Source organism: Haliaeetus albicilla, chromosome 3 (assembly GCF_947461875.1).
Source record: "Haliaeetus albicilla chromosome 3, bHalAlb1.1, whole genome shotgun sequence".
NCBI classification, from domain to species: Eukaryota; Metazoa; Chordata; class Aves; order Accipitriformes; family Accipitridae; genus Haliaeetus; species Haliaeetus albicilla.
In genome coordinates, this window is record NC_091485.1 from 11,160,648 (window position 1) to 11,173,794 (window position 13,147).

General features: G+C 47.0%; 1 protein-coding gene across 5 annotated transcripts in view; it reads right to left on the minus strand.

The window, feature by feature from the left end:
- CARMIL1 (capping protein regulator and myosin 1 linker 1) overlaps window positions 1-12,690 on the minus strand; it is a 196,505-nt gene extending 183,815 nt beyond the window's left edge. The window contains exons 1-2 of one of the 5 annotated variants that reach the window (XM_069778829.1): window positions 12,020-12,690; window positions 7,926-8,023 (exon numbers count right to left, since the gene is read on the minus strand). In XM_069778829.1, the coding sequence (XP_069634930.1) occupies window positions 7,926-8,023; window positions 12,020-12,059 (138 nt within the window). In that variant the 5' untranslated portion in view covers window positions 12,060-12,690. The remainder of the gene's footprint in view (window positions 1-7,925; window positions 8,024-12,019) is intronic. The other 4 variants (XM_069778825.1, XM_069778827.1, XM_069778826.1 and 1 more) reach the window with 4 other exon arrangements.
- Between the last annotated feature and the right edge of the window lie 457 nt (window positions 12,691-13,147).

The following is a 13,147-nucleotide window of genomic DNA, read 5'->3' on the forward strand; positions in this document are numbered from 1 at the left end:
GTCTACTGCACGCAGGGATACAGCCAAGGGAATAAGCTGCACAACGTCCAGCAGCCACAAGCCCAGCCCACAATTATTTTTTTTTATAAAGGTCACTTTGGAAAGAGGATCCAGAAATATAACCTGCCCAGTTTCTATCCTGCAGACACCTTTGCATTAGCCTCACCAGGACACATGGCCCCTTTTCATTTGTATTTGTTCAGAGTGGCAAGTGCTGCCAGGATTCATTTGCGAAGCCCCCTGAAGAGTGACAGTAATATAACAATGAGCAAATACTGTTCGACTGAGGCAGGGAAGGCTTCCCCTTTGCTAAAAACCCACCTCCTATCCATCGCTCTCCCAGAAGCCACTGCCCTAGTCCCCACGGGGCCAGGCAACCACCTCTCCCACGCTCACCACCAGCGATGTGACTTCTTCTCCCAACTTTGTACCGACCAGCAGAAACTTGTTTCTGTTTGCTAACATTAAAATCACATCCCACAGCTATTTGGACCTTATTCTGCTACCACGACTCCCTAAGCCAGGGTAGCTCTTCCCTCACCCAGCAGGCCAATTAATTTGGTTGGGTCTGTTTCAGGAGTGTTGGGTTATCAGACTCTGGCTCTTGTAATTAAATTTTCATCATAATAGTTTGTCATCTTAAATGATCAAATTAGGGAAGCTATAATTAACAAAAAGATATCACTCGTGAGTTGCCACAGAGTGGGTGTTCCAGAAACAGGGAGAGATCAGACAGGAACAGGGGCAGAAATCAGCTTGGGGACTCTGGTAGCAGTACGAAGCACAGTTAGCAGTAGTTATATTTAAAGAATAATTTTAAATCCTGCGCCTGTAATTACTTTACACAGAACTAAATTACCACCACCACAAGAAAAAAAAATGAAGCAGAATTGTAGGTGATCCAAATTAAGTATTTTAAGAATCAGACAAATCAGTGACGTTCACCAATTTTTCCACCACAACAATGGTTGGAATGGGGCTCTAAGCAACAAGAAGCATTTTTCACAGTATGCTGCACAAACTTTTCAATTAGCAGCCCTTGCAGCCTTTCTCAAGCTTACTGTGTCCTCCTCCACATCACCTACAGTGAAGTGAACCACATTCCCCATGTGAGAAGTCTTTTCTTAGAATAAGTGTCTTCAGGCAGACAAAACAAGCTGTAAGAGAAAAAAATAAAATAAAAAAAACCAAAAACAAACATGGACAAGGTTTTTGCATTTATATTGTCTACCAAACAACACATATTCTGTTCCCTTCCAAGCCTTCTCTTTCTTGGAAAAAAAAAAAGGCATCAGCGGAGAAGAGTGACTGAGACACAAAGTTGACCCTAATGCTCATTTTCTGTTTCCAACTTGGGGGAAATTATATGTACTAGTCAGTCTTCTGCCACTTTTATGCACAGATTTCAATGCAAATCTTTGCTTAGGAAAGCTCCATTCACAAATAATGGTGGCAGGGAGTCAGGCCCTCTAGAAACAAAAGTACATTAGCAAACCACTTTGGTACATTATATATTCAGCAAAAGAAGAGTGTGACAGTTAAAAAAAATGTTTTTTAATTGGGTTATGAAAAATTGACAGAAGGAAAGATCCCAAGAACAATTCAGAGCCATAGTGGACTCCTGCCTCCCACCACTCCTTTTTTCCTGATAGCTGTTAGAGCTGTGAACAGAAAACCAGAAGCCACCAAGAGTGAGGTAATGTTTACACTTCCTCCTTCCAGAACACAGATAAGGATATATGGGCCCGCAGGTGGGTGTGCACATGCAAAGTACGAAATAGAACAAAGGCAGGTACTTTCAGGGCACCGAAAGACGAGTTACCTTTTCTTACCTTTCGTTACCTTTTCTTACCTTTCCCTACGTGTACCAGTTGCCCAAAAGCAAAGAAAGGGAGAGCAAGCAAGCTGCTCTTCTGATGTACTGGTTATACCACGCTCCCAAAGCATGCAAAGAATACACTATACTATACTCTCAACGTGCAAGAAATCTTCTATGCTTCAACCGAGCGTCAAGAAAACATATAGCTCTGGGCAGAGCTGCACTCAAAAGGACACAAAAGTGCCAGGACTGTAGAAAATCTACATTTTGCCTGGGTAGCCAGGGAAAAAGAGGACTGTTTCAGTTTGGTCAAAGGCCAATTTAATTAAGCAAGTAGATTAGATCTTGCCCTTAATGCAGACAAACCTGAGGGAAAGGAGCCTCAGAGTTTATTCATATTATTATTATTATTATTATGCTAAAAAGTGTGTCAACACCAATTTAAACACAAGACAAGGTTCCGTCTGCAACAGATGCTTTGAGTGTGGGAAATAAGGAAGGGGAAGAGGAAAAGAAAAACTGGAAGTAGGAATTTGAAGAGGAAATTGAGGAAAAAAAACTAATTCCCAACCTCACCAACCCAAAGAAGAGGGAAGCATTCCTCTCAGCCTGGTTAATTCCATGGATGGCCAGTTTCCCCTCCTAGAAGTGGAAACATCTCAACAAAGAGGATTTCAACATTCGCATGCACAATCACAGCATCAGAATGCAAAGTTTGTAAATCTTCCCACCAGTTAAAAGTAACCTTATAGAGATCAGTGTTTAATGTAAACATAGATTTCAGCAGAAGTTGCACATAATTTTTTTTTTTTTTTTAAACAGTTCCTGTTTTGGGACTATATACAACTGCATGACTGGATTAATAAATTCTCTTTCCAGCAGTACTCTTATTATTTCAGTTTTCTGTAGCAACCTTATTGGCCACAATTCAATTGTTTTCTAAGAAGCGCCTTGTAAATGTATTAAAATACATTTTCATATATAAATATTTTTTGATTACTCCATTTAGATTTCCTGACATGAGGGATGTACCAACACCCACTTCCTTTCATTTTCATAAACACACACTTAAGATATATGTCATAACAGTCAATGTTCTGGGCAGGGAAGAGGAAACACCGTTATTTTAAAAGAATGTCCATATATAACATCATTATCACACACCAGCTGTCATGATATAATGTGCGAGATTGCACACATTTTATGTAAAACTAACCTTGGACAACCCTGTGAGCTTCATACTCTTAGTGATTTAGTACAAGTGTGTATTTTTTAAGGCAAGACATTTGCACCTAGGCAGATAGAAAAATTCATCTCTATTTGAACAGAATGTCATGGATGGACCGAGACAAAAGATGAGCAATGGAAAACAAGCGCCAGAGCTTTCAATCCCAAAATAGTTTTGGCAGTGCAAAATATTACTGCCTCCACCCGGAGAGTGCCACCCTTATAGCTGAACAGGCACAGCAGCTCATAGAAGCTTTTCTCAGCTGCTTCAGTACAGTCAGCCAGGTTGTTGAAGCAGTATTCAGAAGCCACATGGACAGTGCACAAGATGGCCATAATCGCTCCTTTAAAAGTAAATACAGATAGATTTCTTTAAATAGAACTTCAGTCTTTGTAAGTGAGTCTTTAGAAGCAGAACCTCAGAAATCTCAGACCATGTGGACAGAACAAACAGAAACCTATTTGACAGGAGTCAACTGAAAATTTTGTTTTAAAAGCCCATGGAAACATATGTCCCAAAGAAAGCGACAAGGACCTACAAACTACTCCCAGTGAATCCATGTTGGGCATACAGTACATTTTAAGGAGAGCCACCTGCCAAAGCAGCATTGTGATACTTTAACAAAGAGAACGTAAATGAGCTGGGGCAGCAGCGTAGCAGAGATTCCTCAATGGGATTTCCTAATAAAGTGCTGTTGGTCACTACATCACAGGACATTATTCTGTGGCCTTAAGGTTAGGAAAACATTTAAAGAAAACCACACAAGAAAAAAAAAAAAAAAGACAACAACAAAGCAAAAAAACCCCCAGACCAGCCATATAAAGAACACAGTCATTTGCAATATTTCCTCATCTTTAATGTCTAAAATAATATTATATTGGAAGGGAAAACTAATCTCAAATGCAACTAGACTAGGAGTATTCTCTTTTATTAGTAGTAAAAAAACACAAAGAGGAATCCTGAAATCTGGCCTGTCATGAACGGCTCCTGAAAACATCAGTATTGTATAAGGAGTTGGTCAGATGTATTTAACATATTGCCTTTATCTTACAATTTCAATTTCTCAATGACTGCTACTAATTACAATAAATCTGATAGGAAGAAACAGCAACGGGAAATATTCAGCAAAATGCTGTACAGATACCTTGGCTATTTTGAAGGGAAAAAAGCAGCACCACCAACACCGAAACTAAGCAGCCCTGTCTCCTACCGGGGTTTGTCCGTAGGTGATAATCTGATAATCACTGAGGCCTCTGAGTTAAAAAAACAAGACAAAACACTGAAATCTTTCTCATGGTCAGGGCATTCTGCCTGATCCCTTATGGTGCCAAAAGGTAGGGCCCTCAGGGGAGGGAGTAGGTGTAAAGTTTCTCTTCTTTTTTCTGACTGCCTTTCCTCCCTTCCCCCCAAACTGACTCTTTCATCATTACAACTGAGACCTCGACATACCCATCAGCTTAAGCTGAAACTTGAGAGAAGGTCAGAAGTTGCCAGCTAGAGGAGGAACACAGCAGCCACTCAGCATGATGCCTTAAGCCTTGTCCTCATAAGAAACCAGGTTTAAACAAAACAATCCCACAAAACCAAAGCAATCCTCGACCAATTACAAAACAGTGATGTCTTTATCTATTTTAACCCAGTAAGACTATTGCTGCGAGAACCACACTGAAGCCAAACCAAGTGGGGTCTGCTCCTGCAGCAGCACTCTGCCTCTGGCAGAAGGCCATGTGGAGCCAGCTAGCGCTGCCTGCCCAAGGGCTCTGCCGGAGTTTGGCTGCCTGCACCCGACGTGGCACAGGTATGCGACCCAAAAAGCTGGGAGAAGCCTTGACCAGGGCTCCCCATATTGCTCTGGAGCTCCGGCACTGGGCCCCGGCCTGAGCAAAACTTTGGCACCCAAAGCTGAGATCCTAAAGCACCTTAAGGCAATCATGGACTTCATCCACCAATTTCACCAGTTTAACATCGGGACCTTATTTCAAGCAACACCAGGGTTTTTGCACTGTTTTTTCTTTCATCTCAGATTCCAATTTCCATCTTAATTATCAGAGGAATTTCCTATAGCAGAGTGACTTCAGTAGATGGTTACATCCGTATTCTAGTACTCTGCACCTTGAATACACTGTGAACAACAGGGCCAGAGGTCAACTGTTTTTATAGTTACCTGCCAAGTGCAGTCATTTTTAAATAATCTCCCTGTCTCAAAGTGGTACTGGTTTTGCTGGATTTTCCTAGGAAGGAAGGATGAGAGATCATTTAATTAACGCACAGGTTTGGGTGCCAGGGCTCAGTGCCAACCTCTACGATCAACCTCCTCTAAAACCTTGAGCACATTCCACCATGGCTCTGGGGTTAGCTAGACTGAAAGCAACTGGTATTTTCTCCTTATTATGTGCTGGACCCAATGCATGCTACCTAGTTTGCCTGTAAATACCTAACGACTAAAAATTTAAACCAAAATCACAAAACAATTCATTGCCACACGTGAGCTCAAGAGACCATGCTCAGCAGATTAACATTTCAAAACTACGCTCTCAGGAGTCGAGGAGGGCTGGCATGAAGGTTGCCCATGCAATCACATTTGAGCCCTCTGGTGCATACACTTAAGGATATAGTCTTTAATTACTGAATTGCTTTTGCCGCCAACACTTCATTCAGCATTCAGTTTGACATGCTCACCCAAGGCATAGCAATTCAGCATTCAGTTTTACCCGTCCTGGTCAGAATGCAGCCATGTGCATTATTTTCTGAATATTGTTAAGTCCCAGCTTGGAATACAAAGATTCTTAATTTTGTTGGCAGCTTTCCTGTGGCATTTAGCACCTACATATTTCTGAAGCAAGGTTATTTATTTTCAGCATCACTCTTTTGAGGAGAGGAGGGTGTATCTCCTTTACTTCACAGGTCAGAAGTGAGACTGTGTAGACACAGTAAGGCCAGAAAGTCTCCACTAATTTGAGGTACCTAACTTAAGGTGTCACTGGTGTAATTTTTTTTTTTTTTCCCAGAGTACTCTGCATTTCAGAGAACTCTGCATCCTCAAAAGGAACCACAGTCTCCACTGGCCTCTGCCAGAGCAGACAACATTCAGCACTTCTGCAAAAAGACCTCAGGTAAAGATACACACATGCAATTAGAGAAACATTGTAAAAAAAACTGCCATTAGTGATTTGTACAGCTTCACACAGGGCAGTTTTCTTCTGTGGCAGAAGAAAACACAAAATCCAATGCCAGCAGTCAACACTGAATTTCTCTAACCATGAAAACATTCTCTTTTTTTTTTTTTTTCCAATATAAGTTCCCCGCATTTTTGCATCAAAGAACAAATGGTTCTACCAGACAACACCCCCTTCAGCAATTCATCCCCTTGAAAGACTTACCCTGTGCACTGAAGACAACATGCAAACACACAAGAAGTGCTGACTACCTTGTGAACCCCTTAAACAGGTTCCCTCCCTTTCAGTACCTCTTCAGTCATAAAAGGTTAAAGTCCCCCACCTGAGAGTTTAGGAGATTAAAGAGAGAAAAAACATCTGAGTCATCACATTTAGGCATTTCACTGCCTAGTAGTACATCCCTCAGAAACTTCACTGACAATTCAAAGCTTGACATCCTTTTGGATGTCAATTTTGGTCCCATCAAATTGGAAAAGTATTTCAGTATTTCCACAATGTATTTCACTATTGATAAGAGTAATGATTCTGTGTAAGTCAAAAAGTCAATCAAGTGTTACTGCTTCAATGAAACTGTCAGACTTCCCTATAAACATGGCTTTCAAATAAATAGAGACGATCAATCAACATTCACATATTCAACCTATTTCCAGTACAGAAACAGAAGCTGTAAACCCAGGAGCTACGTATAACATGGGTAGATATTATGCAGAAAATATTTCAAATTCCTTAAGCAGCTGCTCTCGCTGAAAAGTAGACCATTATCCACAGTCTTACTGCCCAGGGATAAGCAACATGTACTTTATGAAGATAATTCAGAACTGATTAATAAGTTGCAGTTTTTAAAGACAAAATAGAATATCTGCATGGGGAATGTACTCAAAATCTGTGCAGCAGTTTTGGCAACGAAACTTTCAAAAATGCAAGAGCATTTTTACTGACACAAAGCACCAAATATCTTGCAAAATACTACAGCAGCACTGTACTTATTTGTGTTTGTGACTCTAGTTCTCCTGATAGAGAGGAAACAAAAGAACAAAGAAATACAGTTCCATCTCTTTTTGAATATCCAAGTATTCAAGATAGTATGCAAGCATACCAGCTCATTACCATAGCCGCCTTCTTATCAAGAGAGGCCAGCAAAACTATTCTTGAGAAAACAGGAAAGCATACTTAAGTAAGATTAATTTGACACTTTCCTCCACTACAGTTTTAGGAATGACAATGGAGGATCCCACACATTAAGCATTTCTTTTAAAATGCAGATGTATGACTTAACAGAGAATACTAAAAAGTACAAATAGTCATTTGAGTTCAAAAAGCACAACAGATCAAAAAAAGGTAAATAATTCTACATGCTTCATTTTGCATTTCTTGTCCACTCAAAATTCCTATGGATTTAAACTGGAAACCTAACCAGCAAAGGCAGCAAATTATTTTAGAACAGATTCTAATAATAGCTTGGTTTAGCATCAGTCCACAACACAATACCGTAAAGTCTGAAGAATAACTCAGTGATAAACACGTGTGTACATGTGCACGCCTGCACATCAATTTGCTGTGCAGGCTAGCAAGAAAGTAGGAAAACAAGTGATACATGTATCTTACGGCACCCACAAAGTTCAAAGAATCCTTCCAGAGGCCTTCTGAAAAGATACTGGCTCTTCCTTCACGTATGTAATCAGAGTCATTCTATCGTACTTACCAATATTTTGTTATCCACTTTATCTCCCTTGGTTTCCAGCTTTACTTTCTTCTTGACCGAAATTTTGATTTTCCTTCCAACAACATCCCTGACACTTTCTGAAATAAAAGAAAATACCTTAATTAAATACCTTCAGTGTCAACATGAGAAGGAAACAGACACCACTGTCAAGTTTTCAGGAAGACTCAGAGCTGTGTTGTTCAACCGCTTGCACTCATGTAAGTCTCATGCACATGCACCAGTACTAAACACAACCTAACACAAGTACAGCTTTTGTAAGTATGTAATCTACACAATAATCCTATCATAGTAGACATAAATTATCAATTTCGTACACCAGGATTCTAAACATAATTTGCTATTTCTTTCCAGCACTACTTACACATCAAAAGCATTCCCAAGACAAGCCCCAGCACTGCTTAGCTCTACTCTGGGAAAATACAACAAATTCCTCACTTGCTATTAATTGTAGCTGAAAAGCTTGCTGAAACCAATTAGCTTCTTGCATTGCAAAAATTTTAGCCCGTTGTTGTCAATATCAAGGAGGCTGTATGGGTCAGGTAATGGAAAAGCAAACATTTGCACATTTTGCACTCTGGGCATTTAAGTTGCAAAGCAAACCAAGCAGACTTCCATATACTAACACCTGACAACCATGCAGCGGATGCTATGGACGGCAACACTGGTCTCAGTCCAAGTCCCAACGACAATGTAGCCACCTCACAGTGCCAACACAAAGTTACATTAATTGCCATGTTTTAATACGTATGTGCATACACATGTCTACACGGTCTCTGCCAAGTACCAAATGAACCAGCCTTTCCCCTAAACGTTTGCACCCTAGCCTGAAGGGAACGTATACACAGGGAACTGTCAGAAAGCTTATACAACTACTGACACTGATGTAATTGGGAGATAACAGAGGAGTTCATCTAGAAGAGCCAATTTGGCACCTTCCGTAAGTTTCACTCCCTAGCCCCCACAGAAAAGGAACAAGAAAGAAATCTTTTAAACACATTAGCCTATTTCCAGCACTACAGCTGGCATCTGTAACAGGTAAGTCTTCGCCCTCCCCAGACACACACACTTTGCCCTCATGCACACTCAAGGTTAAAGGCTAAAATTGAAGGTAAGGGGCTCTTCCTAAGGCTTTTAATTATAGTGCTCTGTATAGCACTTTTCTGCACAATTTTCATCCGGTAGTCGGAATGCATTAGCGCAAACAACACACCATTTATTAAGCCTGGACGTTTAGCCCAGGCCACAGTGTTCTGCCTGCAGGGCAGGAGGGTGCGCAAGTCAGAAACGAGCCTAGTCGGAGCAACTCTCCACCAGAAAGAGGTCTTTCTGCAGAATCGGCATGTTTTCCCCAGGAATTTTAATTTTCCTATCAGGAAACAAAAGATCCTCGGTAGCAGCGGCTTGCCCAGCAAGAAGCCTGCCCCAAGCCGCGGCAGCCCCGTGGCAGACGGCCAGCGCGGCCAGCTTCCCGGGCAACCGCTTGGTCAGGAGCCAGGCTGCAAACCAGGTAAGCAAAGCCTGGGAGAAAGTTCAGCCCCATCCTCCTGATCAGAACTGTCTTCCCAAGGCTTCCTCTCCATGCCGTAATGCCTAATTCTGGTCTTTCTATCCCTGCTCGGGAATCCAGAAGCAAGCTGACCACACAGTCCTTTTCATAAAGTCCTACCACCTTGCAGAAGGAAAGCTATTGCTGCTGTCTCTGCTACTTTACCTCCACCCACAGCCTCTGCCTTTTGGTTTCCCCTCTCCCACAAACAACGCCAAGTGCCCACATCTAGCAAAGGACTTCCTCCGGAGGCGCCGGCGTGGCAAGACCCGCTTCCCTTCGCTGTCCCACAGGTCCCACACGGCAGCAGTGGGCGCGACTGCAAGCCCTCAGCTCCAGCGCTCTTACTTCAACAAGACTTAGGGAGAGAAAGGGCTTGGGACCCCAGACTCCTCCGCAGAGCGTTGGGATGCCAGCTCCCTCCAAGGCTCCATCTTCCAGAAAGGGCTAGAAACGCTTCTTCAAAGAGTTAAGATACAGATTTCATAGATTCCCCATGTGACTCAGGACACTTCCTTACTCATTGGGTAGCAAGTGGACTCGCAAAGTAGTTTTTCGGACTCAGAGATGGAAACGTAACGTCAAGGCTCATATTTTAAAGTGCTCATCCACTTCTAAAGCTGGCGACTTCAGACACCCGCGCCTCAGTGGAGCGCACCCAGGTAAGCCAACAGTAAGAGAGGGTTTTTTGAAGACTGTGACCTATGAGACCCAACAAAGGTCACACGGGAAGTGAGTAACAGAACAAAAACCACAGCTCAAACACTCCTATCCCCAGTTTAATCTCCACACTCCAGTCACTACGGGTTAAGGCACATCCTTTCATCCTATTCTCAAAACACAGGGTTACTACAAAAAGTCATTTAAAAGGTTAAATTTTAACAAACACCAAAACACTGCCAGAAATCAAACCAATCTACATAAACAGATCCACGTGTCCCAGAAGAGCCCTTGACAAAGCACCCGACTTGGGTGGGTGCAGGGTGCCAAGACTGGGGGGTAATTCTTAAAATTGCCCAAAGCCACCAGAGGAGGGGATGTGTGAAGACGCTCACTTTGTTCTTCCCCGTAATATGCACGACACCTCACCTACGACACAGACTACAGCGCAGATCCACAGTAAGAAGTACCATGTATTAGAGCACCTCAAGCATGCCTGGCCATTTTAAAAAAGAAAAAGTTCATGGTTTTGACCACTGCTACTCCTAGCACACTTCCCAGCCGATCACTTCTTAGTAGTAAGATATAGACTAAAGCAAGCCACATGGTTTGCACACTAAAGGGACAGCAAAAGAGCTATTTTGTCTACACAGAAAAAAATTCTGTGACAGCTGCAACCATCCATCCAGATTTTTACCAATATTTTATAAATGCTAAAACCAGTTACCACTGATAGCACTGACTGACGAAACTGAAGGAAATGCAACAGTGTAAATGAACGAAGTAAGGTTTGAAGCTCTGTATTTAACGCAACATGTACCTTGTTGCCTGACAAATTTCTGTTTCCATCTGTCGTTAAGGCAACACTTTAAATTATTCTAATGTTGGCGAGATCCTTAGACCTCTCTTCAACAGGCAAAACTGCAAGTAAAAGCGAAGGAAGTCTGGCCTGAGCAAGGTGGCTGAGGACCAGGCCTAGAGCATCAGACCTGTTACCCCCAAATGACACGGGTTGCCAGCGCACCGCGATAATGATCCATTTATCGACAGCTCCCCAATAGCGATGGCAGCATTTTCAGGGTCCTTACCATCACCCGCGATTTCCTAAGCGTACACCACGCAACACGGGGGCTTGCCTGCATGTGGCCATAAAACTTTAATTACAAATACCCTCGCTCCCTCGTACGTACAGAGGAAAATGAGTCTTAAACTACGCAAAGCCCGGGGGGGGGGGAATAATCAATAACGACCTGAGCCGCAGCTCGGGACCTCAGCCCGCGCCGTCACGGCTGAGCCGCTCCGAGGACCTGCCCCGGCCGGGCGGCGGTGCGGGTGTCCCGGGGCAGTTTCACCGCGGGTCCGCCAGCCCCCGCAGGCCCCCGAAGAATCCCCCCCTCACGGCCCTGCCCGCCGGCAGACCCCTCCGGAGGGCTGGCACGGCGGGCGCCGGGCCGCGGCCGCCTGTCAACCGCCCGCCGCGGGGGGCCGCGGAGGAGCCCCGGGCGAGCCCCGGGCTACCCGGGGACGGTGAGACGGGTCCGGCCCCTGCCCGCGGCCGCCCCGCAGGCCCGCAGCCCCCGCCCGCAGCAGCGGGGCCAAGCGCCGGCGGCGCGGCCTCGCCGCCCCCTCAGGAGTCTCCGCGACCCCCCGCCGAGCCCCCTCAGCTCCCCCAGCCGACCCCCACGGAGCTCCCCCCGGCTCCACAGACACCCCCCCCCCCCCCCGCGCTCCCGGCCCCTCATCGCCGCGGTCCCCTCCCCGCCTCCACAGGCAGCGCTGCAGCCCGGGGTCGCGCCTCTAAACTTGCCCCCCCGCCCCCGCAACACCTTCCCCCGGGGACACCCCGCTGCCGTCCCCCGTCCCTTACCGATCAACTCTTTGGGGACGTCAGAGCTCTCCTCGGCCATGGTGGCGCTTGCCCGGCGGCCGGGGGCGAGGGGGGGGGGTGCCCGGTGGCGGGGCTGCTTCAGCGGCGCGCCGTCCCTCCGGCAGGCGAGGCGGGCATGCACCCAGCGGGGCGGGGGAGGAGGGCCGGCCGTGCGCCTCTCTGTGGTGCGGGTGTGCGGCGGGAAGGGCGGGCGGGCGGGCGGACGGAGGGAAAGGGGGCTTCTGCCGCCCGGCGGAGCCCTCTCCCTCCGCGCTTACATGACGCCCCCGGCAGCCGGCGCGGCCAGGAGCGGCATTTCCAGGGGAGGAACGGCCCGCAGGCAGCCGTCAGGCGCTGGGGGGCCGGGCTGACGGCGGCCCCCGCGCCGGCTCCCTCCTTCCCCCCCTCCTCACACGGCCGGCCCCTCCGCGCCGCCCGGCTCCCCCCCGCCCGGCACCGGCGGCTCAGGCGCGGGCGGGAGGAGGAGGAGGAGGAGGAGGAGGAGGCGGCGGCGGCGGCGGCGGCGGCTGCTGCTGCCCCCGCCCCGGGAGGGCCGGCGCCCTCAGCCCGGCCCGGCCTCCTCACCTCGCGAGAGCCGCCCGCCCGCCCGCGCCCACCGAGCACCCGGCGGCAGAGGAGGAGGAGGAGGAGGCGGCCGGGAGCATCGCCCTCAGGAAGCCATCGCGCCCGCCCCGCCGCGGAGACGGAGAGGAGGGAGGAGGGCAGCGGGCTGGGAAATTGAGCGCGGGGAGGCCGGCCCCTCCTTCGCCCGATCAGCCCCCGGCGCTGCGGCGGGCCCGGGAGGGCGGCGGCGGCGGGGGCCATCTGCCGGCGGCTGCGAGCGGCGCGGCCTGCCCGGCCCCGGCCTTCGGCTGCGGCTCCCGCAGGGCCTCGGCCGCCAGCGAGGTCTCTGGTAGCAGCACCGGCCCTCCTCAACAGACACTCTGCCTTTCGCAGATGCGCCTTCAGGCTTTTGCACCGCGGGAATTCTCTCTCCTCGTTAAAAAAAAAAGGTGTGTGGTTACGAAGGGGGTGGTTGTCATCCTCACGTCAGTCCTCTCGCCGCCTGGGAAAGGGATTGCCCAGGCTGGATCGCTTCGAGCCCTGGAAGAGGGTAACCTTCGATCC